Here is a 16425-nt window from a genome sequence, read left to right as displayed (position 1 = left end):
GAATATGTGAGCTTAAGGCAGCAGATGGTATATAAAGATGGATCCATGGCAGCTCTCCGGGATGAAGGGCGCTGCCAACCGGAGTCTGTGCACCAAGCTCAGAACACAACCACTCCACGGGGGACGTTCATACATTTTTAGCTTGCATCAGGGTCGCACGGTTATTTTAGTCATCTTGAGGTTAAAATTGATCAATTCAGAAACATTTTTATTGTACTTTTATATTTAAACAAACAGCTTTTTGCTAAATTCCTGCTAATGTGCTCATCTTTACGTGAAATATAGACTTAAAACAGTCTTCACTTTAATTCAGAGCATGTGGTAGAGGCTAAATATGGTTTAAAATCTGCTTAAAGACAGACACCAGAATGGCCTACATGAGGAAATGAGGCTCCTAGAATCATAGTCCTCCTTAAAATTACTTCTTAAAACCCATTTTTAGACATTTGCTTTAATGTGGCGTATCTTTTACTCGGTGCTATGGCATTTTTCCTGCTTATCCTGTTTTATTTGTATCAATTTGTGTTTGTTCCTTACATTTTTTTTAATACCTAAATGATGCATTTTGTGTCTTTAACCCGATTTAACTTCAGCTCTTCACGTCCTGTTTCTCTGATCATTTTGATGTTCTGTTTGGTCTTTCTGTTGTAGTATTTTCTTTTTGAGTATCCTGCTTTTTTTGGCTTGTCTATCGAAGCACTTTGTAAAGTCTGCTTTTAAAATGTGTTATATAAATGCTGTTATTATTACTGTTGTCTAGAATCGAATATCCTTTATTAATCCCACAAGGGGAAATTTGCAACGTCACAGCAGCAAAGTGACGGTAAGAAAAATCAAGAAAGCACAACTGTAAATTAAAGACATGAGATATATACAATATAAATAAGAAAAACAGAAGAACACAAAGATACTAGCACAAATTTAAGAATATATACTCAAAAGAATTGCATTTAGAGTGTTATTGCCTTAATTATTATGACTACAATCAGAAGACGCTGCTCGTTGGCTGTGCACAAAGAAGCTTCTAGTCTCCACTCAGCTATGTCAAAAAATTAGTCTGAAAAGGGTGAAATAAGGCGTTCTAATGTCAAATTTATCTGAAACCAGGTGATTTTGTCTCTATGGGTTGTTTTAAACATCATCACTGCAGTTAATCTTGTTTATTTATTTCTCAGAAGCCAAAAAGCACAAAAAACGACAGCCTGAATGGAGTGCCAGACTGCAAGAAAATTAATAATAATAATAATGATATTACTCATCAACTCTTTTTTTAAAACTCCTCGTCTGTTTGGTTGGGAAATTTTGCAAATTCTGAGCTTAAATTTGTGGTATTTTCTCAAAATAAATTTCTTTCTGTTTAAAAGTTCATAAATTAAACATGTCAGGAAAATTAAGCAAATCTGAGCTTCAAATCGTGAAAATATTAAATGTGTGTTTATTAAAAATGATCTGAAAACAAACCATTTTTACAAGCCAGGTGATGCAAAAATCAAAAAATTTTACGTTTTTAAGTGCAAACGTGAAATTACGAGTGACTCAGCTGTGACCAACAATTAGGTAGGAGAAATTCAGGGATTTATCAGTTGAACTGCAGCCAGTGTTTTCACCAAACAAGCAACGAGTATAGACGCTAATTAAAACTGTAAATATGTCATTTCTTTTCTTTTTTTTAATTTGTGAACTCACTATTTGTTTTCCAATGTGGACTCCAGACATTTTCCCAATTTTTGTTGAATAAATATCGGGAAAAAAAAGTTTTTGTTTTTTGTTTCAGATTTCCATCATTCTGTGTCCAAGACATTTTTCTTCATCATGTTCTCTTTTCCACTGTGCAGCCTTATCAGCTAGACGGCTAATGTGCAAATGACTGACAGAACAACATGGCAGCAAACGTTTCTCTCATATTATGGCTTCATTTCGGCACAAACTGGTGATGTTGGGCATCTTTAAAAGCAGCCTGTGATCCAGACAGAGAAGCTAAAAGCTCATTCTGGTGGTTTTGTCAGTGAGATGTGCGTAGAGGCTGCGTGTTTGCACAGAGCCGGAAGAAAACCACATCTGTTGTTATTTATAACAGGTTATTTATAGCATCAGGTCTGTTTACTGCCACCGCTTCCTTGTTTTGGAGAGAGAACCTGATTTGTTTCTTTATCAGCCCCGGGCAGCATCCAAATTACACGAATCTCAGTCAGCACCCTGCTGGAGGGAGCTGATGGGGATGTGTAAAGTTTCCATCCATCTGTTCATCCTTTTTGGAAACAAGCAGGGCATTTAGTTTCACAGAATCTGGACCTGAGATCTGAGTTTTTTTGTCTTGGAATTATCCCCAAAGCTCTCCATAAAAGAGCAGCACAAGTTTCTGTTTTTTCATAGCCACAATTTAAAAACAAAAAAATCTATTTTAAAATGCCCCACCATCACCTGTGACTTACTGGAAAGCCGGATTCATTATAACCACCCGATGTCTGTTGTTGTTCGTTTTTACTTGTAGTAATTGTGCTGCTTTGTCTGGTCTGCATCAATACAAAAACAAAAAAATTAAATGTATAATGAATGAATTATTAAGTTGTTTTCCCACAAATAGCTGAAGTTAACACTTCCTGAATGTTTTTTTTAACGGTGGAACCTTTTCTGCTCCTTGTAGGACCCTCATGGCTTCCACACACGTCAACCACAACATTTACATAACGGAGGTGAAGACTGGAAAGTGCCTACATTCCCTCGTGGGCCACCGTAGAACCCCCTGGTGTGTGACCTTTCACCCCACGATTCCCGGCCTGGTGGCCTCCGGGTGCCTTGATGGCGAAGTCCGCATCTGGGACCTGCATGTACGTATCTCCACCTCCAGATGATATTAATGACATGCCTGAAAACAGTAATAAAATGACAGAAGAATATTAAGAAAATCTCAAGAAAATATTTTAAAATATGTGAGGGACATGTTTAGCAAATACTCATGGAATTTTGACAAAAAACATTCACAAAGTATGTTTGAAAAATGTGAATCAAATGCCTGGAAACTATTCCTAAAATGTAAAAAAAAAAAGAAAGAAAGAAAACATTGCTAAAAAAAAAAAAGGTTTAGAAAATACTTATAAAATATCTGACAAATATTATTTAAAAGTTTGGAAAATATAAATAAAAATATTCACAATGCCTGACAAGTAGTAATGTGTGAAAAATATTATGTAAATGTTTGAAAAATCATTTGTTTTTTTTAAATGAAAAGTACTAACGAACTACCTGTAAAATACGAAGCAAATGTCTGAAAAATATTGCCGAAAAACATTGATGCAATTATCTGAAAAATATTTTGATAAGGTGTAAAAAAAATTAAAAATTGCTAAAATGTTTTAGAAAATATTCATAAAATATCAGACAAATATTAATGAAATGTCTGACATGTTTTAATGTGGGGCAAAATGTTATTTTATTGTCTGAAAAACCTTTTAAATGAATAAGACCAATGAAATGCCTGAAGAAAATATGAAGGAAATGTCTGGAAAAATATTGATGCAAATACCTGAAAAATATTTATGCAGTGTGTGGAAAAATTTTAATGAAAGGTATGAAAAATGTTAATAAAAATGTCTGAAATGTTCATAAAATGTTATAAAAAAAATTGTGAACAAGAAAATACGATGAATTAAATGGTTGAAAAACATTAAAGTAGAAGCTCTGACAGATATAAATAAAACGTCTGAAAAAAATCTGAAAAATAATAAAATGTCTAAAAATACGGATCAAATGTCTGAAAATATTCCTTAAGTGTAAAAAAAAAAAAAAAAAAAACTAAAAAAATATGTAGAAAAGATACATTAAATGTCTGACAAATATTATTTAAATGTCTGAAAAATCTTAATTGTTAAATGAAAAATCATAATGAAATGCCCGGAAAAATATGAAGAAAATGTCAGGATACTATTTTTTAATCTCTGAAAAAAGTGATAAAATATCTGAAAAATAGTTGAGGAAATTTCAACTTGGAAGTTCTGAAAAATATAAATAAAATGTCTGAAAAATATCATAAAAACAATGCAATGTCTGAAAAGTGTCAATAAAATGTCTGAAAAATCCAGATTTAAATATAATGACAAATATAACAAAATACTCAAAATGTAGCAAAATGTGTTTAATGAAAAATTCTGATAAAAATGTCTCACGAATATTCATAAAATATCAAACAAGAAAATAAGATGAAGGAAATGTCTGAAAAATATTAAAATTGAGAAAGTTTAAAGTAGAAATTCTGAAAAATATCAGAAAAATAATACAATGTCTGAAAAGTGTCGATAAATTATCTGAAAAATCTTGATTTAAGATAAAAAAACAAAATGTAAATAAATAGAACAGCTTCATCCAGATAACAAAGGTCCTGGTTCACAGCTCTGAGTTTAGTGACATTTAGGTATTGATCTGCTGACTAAACTGCTGAAGTGGGTTTTTATTTTATTTAAAGTGCTGCAAAAAGCTGATTATTTCTGCACAAAGCCTTCAGTCCATTAAACCACAGAAACACAGCTGACAGGTAGACGTTAGTGATGCATCTTCACTTACAAACAGGCTTTGGCCAACAGAAATGTATAAATGAAAACTTCTGAAGAGCATGGTGTTTGTTTTTTTTTTCTCCAGGGTGGTAGTGAGAGTTGGTTCACGGAAAGCAACGTTGCCATTGCTTCTCTGGCCTTCCACCCGACCGCTCAGCTCCTCCTCATCGCCACCAACAACGAGCTCCACTTCTGGGACTGGAGCCGACCGGAGCCTTTCGCCGTGGTCAAGACGGGCAGCGACACGGAGAGAGTCCGGTGGGTCCAACGGAGCCGCTCTCACCCGGTTCCCCTTTATCACACCCTTAAAGTAGCGAACATTGTAGAGTCTTTATGTCCTCAGAAACCTTTCTGATGTAGACTGGTAGCTTATAGTTGATGCTGCTGAGGTGAGTGTAGAAAGTTTCCGTTAAAACATAAAAAAAATTACCTTCTGCGTTTTGTTTCTTATTCATCTGTTCATGTTTTCTTTTCAGGTTGGTGAGGTTTGACCCTCTGGGCCACAACCTGCTCACAGCCATCGTGAATCCGTCCAATCAGCAGGTGAGCTCTTTGACCATGTTTATTCGTGGAGAAGTCTGTCGATGTATCAGTGATAGGGGTGTAACGAAATTTCGTGCCGCGAAATAAAAAATGATGCAATAAAATTTAAAGACGCACGAAATAAAAAACGCGAAGGGGCGCCACACTCACTGAGACTGATGATTTCTGACCCTCCTCGCCTACCGTAGCAAAACACTCGCTTATAAACGGAGGAAGATGAGGTTGAGGAATTAGCTGACGCTCCTTCATCAAATAAATCGCTTGTGTGGACCTATGTTGGCTTCCTGTGTAAACGACGAGAGAATGGTGAGAAGATTGCGGATAAAACAAAAACCGTGTGGAAAATATGCCGCTACAGTTTGCCGAATACTGCGGCGAGTACAACTAGTTCACAGTTCAGACATTTATAGGCTAGACTGCCGCTCCTAGGACTGCTATTTGTTTTCCTTTTCATTCAAGAATGTAGTTATCCTGATTGTTACAACAACAAAGCACTTTTTATTGAGATTTTAGGTTTGTATTTGCACTGTATTCTAAATAAGGGAAAAAAACTACAATTTAGTTTTTTTCAAAGAGCATGTATTTTGTACTGATGCAGCATTATTTTTTTTTTATATCTGCATAAGGAAGAAAATAAAGTAAATGACACTTTTGCATAACGTCCTTCTGTTGGGGATTTTCTTTCATCTTTATTTCATATCGTGAGTATTTTGTGTCGTTCTGTGAGCTGACCATTTCGTTCCGCCCCTAATCAGTGATGTTGATGGCAGCGTTTAGTCTGTCCTGTTCTCATAAAGACAAGATCTCCTGAATGTCTGGAGGGAATTTCTTTATATTTGGCACAAACGTTCCCTTGTATTCAACAATGAACTGTTTAGATTTTGGTTGTGAAACATCACCGTGATCTCACAAAACGGACCAGAACCCGAATTTCACACAAAAGTCACAAAACCACAAAGTGATGGCTTTTAATACAGTTTAGAAGAACAAGCTGCTTCTACATGATTTTTTTTAAAAGCTGGCAGCTGCAAACAAGCTGCTTTTGTTGGTAGATTCTGGCCAGCAAGCTCAGATTTTCCATTGAAACACAAATCACAATACACTCGACAAACTTTGATCCATTGGCAGGTCCTTGTACATTAGTTCTTGGGAAAGTTGAGTATCTTTAGCTAGCCTAAGCTGACCCTGGCCTGCCTCTGTTGTCTTTCAGAACGAGGAGGACTCGGAGGTTCCGATGGACAGTGTGGAGATGCCTCACTTCCGTCAGCGCTCCTTCCTGCCCTCCCAGCCTGTTCGTCGTACTCCCATCCTTCATAACTTCCTCCACATCTTGTCGTCTCGCTCGCCGGGCGCTCAGGCGGGAGGTGAGCAGCCGAGGCCTCTCGGGGAAAATGGAAGCAATATTGGAGAATCTCCCAGCATCCCTCTGGCCCAGTACCCCACCTCTGAGCGCGGGCCTCCCTTCCCCGGCTGCACCCAGCACCTGGGCATGGTCTGCCTCTGCAGCCGCTGCTCCGTCAGTAGGAACCCCTCCCTGGCAGCCGACGGTTCCTCCGTGACGCCGTCTGATCCCCGGGTGTCGTCCGACGCTCCCCCTCCTCCTCCAGCCTCCACCTTCTCTTCGGCCCGTACGGAGCCCAGACAGCCGTCGGAGCGCACCTCGGCCTTTACCTCAGTCTACTACAGTGCCGGCGCTTCTCTAAACCCCACCGCACCGGGCGGCCTCGAGCCGCTCTCCACCTCCAGACCCGGACCTGACTGGACTCGCAACCTGCTGACCATGAGGGAGGGTGGGGTCGGTCCAGGCATGCTGCCTCCCAGAACCTCCTCCTCTTCCTCCATCAGCCTTCTTTCAGTGCTCCGTCAGCAAGACGGCTCCTCTCACTCCCCCGTCTACACCTCTGCCACTGAAGGCCGAGGTTTCCCCCAACAAGGAGAACCCGGGGCCCGGGACACAGCCGGTACCAGCAGTGGACATCACCCGTTCTGGGACGGCTCTCGCAGCAACACGGCCTCCTTCCGTAACGTGCTGCAGTGCAACCTGAGCCGCTACTTCATGGAGTTCGACCGCATGCAGGACCTGGAGCCGCCGTTAGGGGGCGCCATGGACCAGAGCCACGAGCAGAGCCAAGAGCTGCTCAATAATAACATGGACCCAGACAGACCTGGACCTTCCCCATCTTCCTCCACCTCCTCCCCCACAATCATCCACTACCAGCCTCCTCTCCCACCTCCCCCCTCCTCCCACAGCCTGGAGAACAATGTTCCTCCCCCGGCCTCCCGAGGTCATCTGAACCGCTGCCGGGCCTGCCACAACCTGCTGACCTTCAACCATGACTCTCAGCGCTGGGAGCGCACCAACCAGGCCTCCTCCACCTCCGCCTCCTCCCTGGAACCCTCCTCTTCCTCCTCCACCTTTCCTCCTCCTCCTCCTTCTTCTTCTTCTCCCTGGCAGCCTGAAGAAGGCAGGAGGACACTAGAAGCCCAAACCCAGGAGAGGAGGGCTCCTCCGGAGGGCAGCGAGCAGCCTCCTCCTCCTCCTGGAGGTGGAGGAGCAGGACCAGTGGCCTTCCCCATCGCCCCGTCCTCCGGCCAGCCTGGAGAGCAGGCCGTGGGTTTGGTGTACAACCAGGACACAGCGCAGTGGGAGAGGGTGTACCGGCAGGCTGCTGCCGGCCGATCGGCAGAGCCACCGGAGGCCTTAAGCCAAGAAATGCCTGTTGACCCCCCAGACGAGGACTCCCTGAGGAGGTACAGTCTCTTCATAGTTCAGTTACAGCTGCAGCTAACAATTATTGTTTGTATTGGTGGTTTTCTGTATTAATTGGTTAGTCGTTTGGTCTTTGAAATGTCAGAAAAAGCCTATCAGTGTTTTATAACGCTCAGGAAGACAAATGTCTTGTTTTGTCTACAACACAAAGATATTTATTTTGCTGTCATAGAGAAGGTAAGAACCAGTGTCCTTGTAGTTGTTTGGTGTTACTTTACATCTTGTTTTTATGCCTTTGTAGTTGTTTTGTGTATATTTATGGTCATTCCCTTTGTAGTCGTGTCTTTCTGTTTTCTTTCCATCTCATTTTGCGTCACTCTCTCATCTTTGCTGTCATTCTAGCTGAATAAAGTTTGAAGGAAAGCTAAATAATACACCTTATTTTGAATATTATCACGGTAATGTATCAGTTAAGACTGCAGAGGTTATACTGGACATTTGTATTTAGCTTTGGGTTAGTTTTGGGAAAGGACAAATGTCTCTCTGTCAACTGTTTATGTCTCAGGTAAGTTAATATTAACATTTTTCCCTCTGATTTTGTTCAGTAACTGTATCTGGTCGTAACATGGAACCTTCTTTCTTTCATACAGGCGACTGCTGGAATCATCTCTGCTGTCGTTGTCTCGCTACGACATGTCCGGATCAAGAGACCACCCCATTTACCCCGACCCCGCCAGGTATGCTTCATTTCCCCTGATGCAGGAGTCCAGGCCTGAACTCTAGCTAAGGAGGATTTGTTGAAAACCTTGTTAACACTTTGAGCCCAAACAAGCAGCTTCTGGGCGTCACATTTTTCCTCACTGGGGGCTTATTTATCATTTTCTCAACAAATCAGGAATCAACGTTTCTCCAATTAGCTGTTGCTAATACTGTACAAAAAATGCATGGTATAGATATTTAAAAATTGTGTTTTCTCGACTCGTCTCTGCACATACACAACCTGCAGCTCAACTGAAAGCTACAATGTTGTCATGTGACTGTTGGTTGTAGCTGAGTCACTCATGACTTCTCAGTTGTGGCAAAAAGCTCCGAATTTGTAGTTTTTTGACAGTTTTCAGCGTCCCTCAGTGACGCTTTCTCCCCCAAACCCTCAACCAAAGACACTGGATCAATGCATTACATGAACCTTTTATAGAGGATTAGTACCCTTTGCCCTTCTCCAGTTGTTTACACTCCATAGACACCACCATTCAAAGGTTTGTGGTCGCTTAGAAATGCCTTTATTATTGAAAGAGAAGCATTTTTTTCCCACTGAAGATCACATTAAATGAATGATAAATCCAGTCTAGACGTTCTTAATGTGGTAAATGACTATTCTAGCTGATTTTTAATGGAATATCTCCATAGGGGTACAGAGGAACATTTCCAGCAACCATCACTCCTGTGTTCTAATGCTACATTGTGTTAGCTAATGGTGCTGAAAGGCTCATCAATGATTAGAAAACCCTTATACAGTTATGTTAGCACATGGATAAAAGTGTGAGATTTCAAGGAAAGCATAAAATTGTCTGGGTGACCCCAAACTTTTGAACATTGGTGTGTGCTATCTTGTACATTCTCAGGCAGATAATTTGCACATTTCTGCACACTGTTATCATTTCTATTACTTTTATAATTCCTTGGATATTAAGCTTTCTATTGACTTGCACCACTTGCTGTTTGATATCTTTTTGTCCTTTAAAATGTTCTGTTTGATACTGTAGCACTACATCAAATTCATAAAATGTGGAAGCCTACTTGGCAGTGAAACAGATTCTATCTGGTGCAAACACTTTAGTTTTGGTAAATTTATACACAATACATGTAGAGTCTTTTAATATCACAGTTTTTAGCTTAGATTTGGTTATTTTTTCTGATGGAAACATCATCAGAACTCTTTCTGTTTTTACAGTTTCAGTCTCTTATGTGTGGTGTCATTTTGTTGTTCAGTTTTGTATTTATTTAACTTATGTGCCTTTTAAATGCACTCACTTAACACTCACGTTTGTATTCATATCATGTCTGTTCAGCTGTTCGTTTTCTTAATCTATCCTTAAAACACACAGATAAGTGATGCGTCGATGTGAAGTGTGTTTTAAAATGAACTGGACTAATGCAACAATCCTAAACTACATTTACTAACAAGACTGTTCAGAGTATTAAAAAAATGCTGCAGGGGCTCCTGAACAAACACTTCTATAACCTGAACAGTTGTTCTGCACGGTGCTCCGGGTGTTTTTATTATGAATCTGACCTCATGATTGTTTTTTTTTTTTTTAAGCAAAGCTGTGGGTTTCCTCTCTGACCTCTCAGCCTGTAGAAATGAATGAACAGATTCCACTAACGGGATAAAAGAGGGGCTTTCTGTGTCAGGGAGGAGCCACTGTGGGGTCACTGGACACGTTTATCTTCCCCACTGAGTTTAGAAAGGACTTTGGAGATTATACAGTTCTCCAATTTTGCGTTTCTGCAATTTCATGTAGCTAAATGAAATTGTAGAATTGAACATAATGTATTTCTGAGAGTGGATAAAACACAAGCAAGGATGTAGTCACTAGAAAACAACCGGGATAAGAGCCATGAAATGTGATGATAGGACCTTGGTGACTGCAGGCAGTGAGGGAGGGAGTTGGAGTTTTGTTTTTTATGTTAATTTTTAATAATTTTTTGAATTTTTTTTACAGTCTACCAGATGCAAAGGTGTTCAGGTGTTCAAATAACAAAATTTGAACATGGTTAGTCACCGTGTTTCACAACTTCTGTCTCAGATTTTCACGTACAAAGAATGTGACCTGGTGTTTTGGTGCAAAACAGGGAATGAAAAATTTTAAAGAAGGATATAAAAGACAACAACAAAAAACAGACAAGTGTTGCAATTTTATTTCCATTCGTGTATATTTGTTATTTTTTATGAGCAACTTTTCCCCGTTTTTCAAACAGCTGCTGAACCTAAAAATGTTTTACAATAATGACTAAATTCTAATGATAATACCTTTATTTATATGGCACCCTTAAGGAAAGCATTCACACAGTCAGAACATGCAACACAGAGTTAATCAAGCAAGACATAAGAAGACGAGGCAGAGCAGCCAAATGAAATAAATAATAGAAATGGTAATAAATGAATAATTAGATTAAGATGCATATCAAACAGAGGAACTAGGCTGTTTGTGTGTCTATGGTGTATTTTACTGCCATCTGTCGGTCTAAATCAGCAATTTCTACCTGCAGTTGTAATACTAAAGAGTCTAACATGATTAAAGGCACTTTACTTGCACAAATTGCTTATTTTTTTAAGAACAATTTCCTTCCTTTGAATGCTGGACACGTAAACCTCTTTGAGCCTCTTAATGTTTTTGTAATTAAATACATTTTGGAATAACAGTTTCCTGTAGTCGGAACCATAATCTTGCTCCTCTCATTTCCCATCATCTCTCTACTGTTCATTCAATAATAAAGACATTAAATATGACAGAAATCCCCTCAGTACATAATGGTCCCTTTGATTTGGGCTTTAATTGATCTGAATACAGTTTAAGAGGCGAGTTTCTATGTAAATTAGGTTTTAATTGGGTTTAGGTTAATCTACCGATTGAAATATGCTGATAAAACCCCTTCATTGCTGTTTCTCATCAGGAGAAACCACTCAGGTATCAGCACAGAACGGTTTCAGAGTGACGACGACTTATGTCTCAGCTTTTACACTCAGAGTTTTCAAGTTGAAAAAACACGAGGCTAAAGTTGTCCTCTGTGCTTTTCAGGCTTTCTCCAGCGGCGTACTACGCTCAGAGGATGATCCAGTACCTGTCCAGACGGGACAGCATCCGCCAGCGCTCGCTTCGGTACCAGCAGAACCGGCTCCGGGCCATGTCGTCGTCATCAGACAGCCCGGCCAGCAACCCGGCCAGCACCATGGACAGCAGCGACGTGGACTTTGAGGAGCTGGAGTAAGTCTATCCTCTGTATCACAATAAGTTTAGGTCTGTGGTGAACAAAAAGAAATGTATGTTGCATGAATACTGATTAATCAGCCATTAATCAGTATTAACAGCCTAAATTAACATACAAAGCTAGTATTAGCAGCATATTAACTCGTGTACCTGTTTTTTTTCCTACTAGAACAATAAGAACAAACTCTGAGTGGAGCAGCTGCACGTTTTCATACAATTTTTTAAATAAAAACCATTGACGATTAGAACACAGACGAGTTAGCTGCTGTTTTTAGACGATCTGACTTGTTGGTTGTTGAACTGAAGTATACGCGTCATTTTTTGTCCGTCTGTTTGAACAAAATGCACCCATGACTTCTTAGACATGGCGTCACTTAGTTTGGAGTGTTCATTAAATAAGTTAGCACTAGCAGACAGCAAACCGAGACCAAACTTAAAACCTGTTTAAAAAGTTACTGCATCACCAACTGAATACTTGTCGGTTCCCACGGCAATGCGATGCATACAGTGTGTGATGCTGAACCTGTGCACCTTCATTCAGTGGCTTTAGTAACATGCAGATCAAATGTTTTCCCTCAGTTGAGAATCTGTATCGCTCATAAATAGTAGTCAGGAAAAGCTTTGGTTAAATGGAGATGCTTATTACGGCCGATTTAAATCTGAAACTCAGAGCAGAAGCTGCTCCACAGCATCAGTTACCATGGAGATCTAGCCAGGTTAAGAGAGAGCCACGTTCTGGACACTGAAAACTCTGATTTTCTGCTCAACATACCTCGCTAACCCTCTGATCTAGTGAGAGTGAATCCTGAACCAAAAAACTGAGGATAACTCTGCAGATTCTCCGGCTAATAAAAAAACGTATAAATGGATCCATCCAGCAGGACGCTACAGACCTGGTTTCTGGGTTGGTGCACATCAAGCTACGTCGTAGATTCATGTCAGAAGCACAGATTCATCTCTACCATTTCCTCCTTCTAGTGATAACGGAGACAGAGCGAGGCACAGGACTCCACGGAACGCCCGGATGTCTGCACCCTCGCTGGGTCGCTTCGTCCCTCGGTGAGTCCAAACATCCTCGATTATCTGTGTTTTTATCGATAGCTGTGAAGGATTTATATTCAGAGCTAATTCGATGTTTTTGCCTGCAGGCGTTTCCTCCTGCCCGAGTACCTGCCCTACGCTGGGATCTTCCACGAGCGAGGGCAGCCCGGCCTCGCCACACACTCCTCCGTCAACAGAGTGCTCGCTGGTAAACACACCGACTGTCTGCTCCGTTTCAGGGCTTAAAATAGCAACGCTAACAGCTGGAGGTCATACGCTGATGTGTGTGTTTGCATTCACCGTCCAAAATGAACTAGATGAACACACCTACACCGATCAGGCAAATCATTACGACCTCCTGCCTAATGTTGTGTTGGTGACCCGTCTGATGGACTCCTCTAGACTCTGAAGGTGTTCTGTGGTATCTGAAGCCAAGGCTTTAGCAGCAGATCCTTTAAGTCCTAAAAGTTATGAGGTGAGGCCTCCATGACTACGTTTATATGCAGTCAATAACCCTTTCATAACAGGAACATTAGCAATACCCGGTTGCGTACGGCCATGTAAACACCCGCAAAAACCTGAATATGCTCATTTTCCGGTTTTTAAAAACCCGAATAAGACCCCTGGGTTACTCCTTTTCTAACCCGAATATCTCGTAATATAAACGCGCATCGGAATATCCCCATAGAAAGAAACATTAGTTTGTGTTCTGCGCATGTTTCACCCGAAAAGAATCTTGGTCTTTTGAGTACGGCAACTACTTGTATGCCGTGTGACCCACCGGAAATACACAAGGAGAGGTAAACAGACATGGCGAAACCCACACGCAGCAGCACAGCGCCACACTTTTGGAGCGAGGAGGAAATGGACTACTTTATTAGCGTTGTGAAAGACATGAATATAATGTCTTTCATTGACGGCAGAAAGTATCGAGATACAGATGACGTTGTCTGTGCGTCCCGGTTTGGATAAGAATATCCCAATTGATTACGCTGATCATGTAAACAGGAGTAACTCTGTCTGTTTAGGCATGTAAACGGGTTATTCCAAATGTTTCAGAAACCGGAATATTGACCTTAACCCAAATATTAATGGAATATAAACGTAGTCCATGTGTCAGACTTATTTGTCCAGAACATCCTGCAGATGCTTCATTGGACTGAGATCTGTGAATTTGGAGGCCAAGTCAACACCTCAACAACAGGAGGGTTAAATGTAACAGTACCAAATACAAAAAACATGTTGCAAGTAAAATTATAAATAACAAGATTGATGAAAACAAAAGTAGGCGTACTACCGCTAATACTAGGGCTACAACTACTACTGCTGCTATAATGGTAAAATAAAACCAAAAAAAGAAGTCTATCCTAAATAAGGCAAAAATGTATAAAAGAAAGACAGAAGCGCAGATGACATTTCTGACTTTTCTCCTTCTAGTCATGGTTGTACTTTGTCACAGAGATGTTGGATTTTATATTCCAGTGAAAAATGAGTCCACTGTGAGACAAAACGTTGCTAAAAATGCAAAGAAATTGCTTGAAGTTCAGAGGTTTATTGTGTGTTTGTCATTTTTTTTCGGGATGTAGATGTGACATAGCACGACATATAAAGTGGTTTCAGTCGTCACAACCTTTATTTGGAGGAACTCTTCAACACTGAGGTCCATCTGGCTGTGGTAAATGTGAATATGACCCGTGTGTTTTCCTTTGTTTGTCCTCAGGAGCGTCGATCGGAGACGGTCAGTCTGCGGTGGCCAGCAACATCGCTAACACCACCTACCGTCTGCAGTGGTGGGACTTCACCAAGTTCGATCTGCCCGAGATCAGCAACGGTAGGTTTGAAGCCTGCTGGGGATCTTTAGCATTTATTTTAAAAAGTCTGGAGCAAAGACGGAATGATTCCTGTTAAGAGATAACGTAACCCTTTGTAATCCTGCAGTGGAGAAATTTGAAATGATAGTGGAAAAATTTAGGAAACGTAGCACAAAAAAATGAAAATAAACCAAAATACACAGAGCTAAACAGATTTATTAGACCACCACCCAGTGAGGTGCCCTAAATCAACAGTATTGCTGATTACCACAGTCTTTTTGTGTTTGTGTAGTGGTGAATCCTCCAATATGTGCAGCTCTTTAATCTTTAAAGTTATTGCTCATATTTATGAATTTTCAAATTTACTGTTTTACACAAAAAGCAGAAAAAATAGTAAAGCACATTATTGTTTTTTTTGTTTGAGATGCCAAATTACAGTTATTTGCTTTCATTCCTGAACAGAAAAAACTGTTTTAGTGGTTGTAGGTTATTTTGGATTAATTTCTGATGTACAAAATATTCAGGTTTTTCATTAATATATGAGAATAAGGACTATTTAGGTGTTCCAGTTTGTTATTTACCTAATAACAGTTTTTAGTTTGAAACGAGTATTTGACAGATTTCTAAAATATTCATGTTTTCTCGTTTTTATGCCAGGTGGTCTAATAAATTTGTTAAGCATTGCACATAATTGCTAATTATGGAAATGCAGATTACAGATTCTTTCAAAAATGAAAATATTGATTGGCAAGATTGGCAGTATTAATATTGCACAGATATTGTGCAAGTTGAAAAATACCTATGTAGCATATGTTGTAGTATATGTATTAAAGGATTAAAATAAAAAATCATATTGCAAAGGGTAGTCTAAAAAGTACTACTCATAATCATGCAGGTTTAAGGAACGTGACTTTTTTTTTAGTGCAAAACAAAAAATATTTATTATTATAGAAGGATGAAATAAAAGCAACAAAATCAGACAAGTGCTGCAATTTACTACAGTTCTTTGATTGTAATAAATTACATTCATGTCTGGACTTGTCCCCGTTTTTTAAACAGCTGCCCACCCTCAAAAGGTTTTTGAATAACTTTAGCTTTATTTGTGTAGCACCTTTAAGAACAGCATTCACAGGGTGCTTTGACAGTTAAAACATGCAAACACAGACAATCAAACAAGACACAGCAGTCAAATAAAGTAAACTATAAAAATGATAATAAGGAGTTAAATGAGTAATTAGATGAAGATGCACATCAAACAAAGAAATGAGGCTGTTTCTAAGTGTGTGTTTAGTGTATTTTACTGTCATCTGTTGATCTAAATGAGCAGTTTTTCCCTGTAATTGTAAAACTAAAGAGTCAGAACATGATTAAAGGCGCTTTTCTTGCACAAAATTGCGTATTTTTTAAAAAACAATTTCCTTCCCTTGAATGCTGGATACTTAAACCCCTTAATGTTTTTGTAATTAAGCACATTTTGGTTGCAGTTTCCTGTAGTCGGAACCATAACCTTGTTCCCCTCATTTCCCCTCATCTCTCTGCTGTCCATTCAGTAATAAAAACATTCAATTATTAGTGCATCATGCTGCCTTTGGTTTTGGCTTTAGCTGGTCTGAATCCAGTTTAAGAGGTGAGTTTCAATGAAAGTGTGTTCTTTCGTCTCCTGTCCAGCCTCGGTCAACGTCCTGGTGCCAAACTGTAAAATCTACAATGACGCAAGCTGCGACATCTCTGCAGACGGTCAGCTGCTGGCGGTTTTCATTCCCAGCAGCCAGCGGGGTTTCCCA

General features: G+C 39.8%; 1 protein-coding gene across 1 annotated transcript in view; it reads left to right on the top strand.

Moving 5' to 3' along the window:
* ambra1b (autophagy/beclin-1 regulator 1b) overlaps positions 1–16425 on the top strand; it is a 49084-nt gene that overhangs the window by 16445 nt on the left and 16214 nt on the right. Inside the window, 10 exon segments of the mRNA XM_022201006.2 lie at positions 2645–2828; positions 4633–4805; positions 5024–5090; positions 6301–7841; positions 8451–8537; positions 11601–11786; positions 12768–12848; positions 12938–13038; positions 14551–14661; positions 16310–16425. The exon segment at positions 16310–16425 is cut by the window's right edge and continues 73 nt beyond it. Of these exon segments, the coding sequence (XP_022056698.2) occupies positions 2645–2828; positions 4633–4805; positions 5024–5090; positions 6301–7841; positions 8451–8537; positions 11601–11786; positions 12768–12848; positions 12938–13038; positions 14551–14661; positions 16310–16425 (2647 nt within the window).

This window comes from Acanthochromis polyacanthus, chromosome 8 (genome assembly GCF_021347895.1).
Source record: "Acanthochromis polyacanthus isolate Apoly-LR-REF ecotype Palm Island chromosome 8, KAUST_Apoly_ChrSc, whole genome shotgun sequence".
NCBI lineage: Eukaryota > Metazoa > Chordata > Actinopteri > Pomacentridae > Acanthochromis > Acanthochromis polyacanthus.
This window is presented reverse-complemented; position numbering and strand designations above follow the sequence as displayed.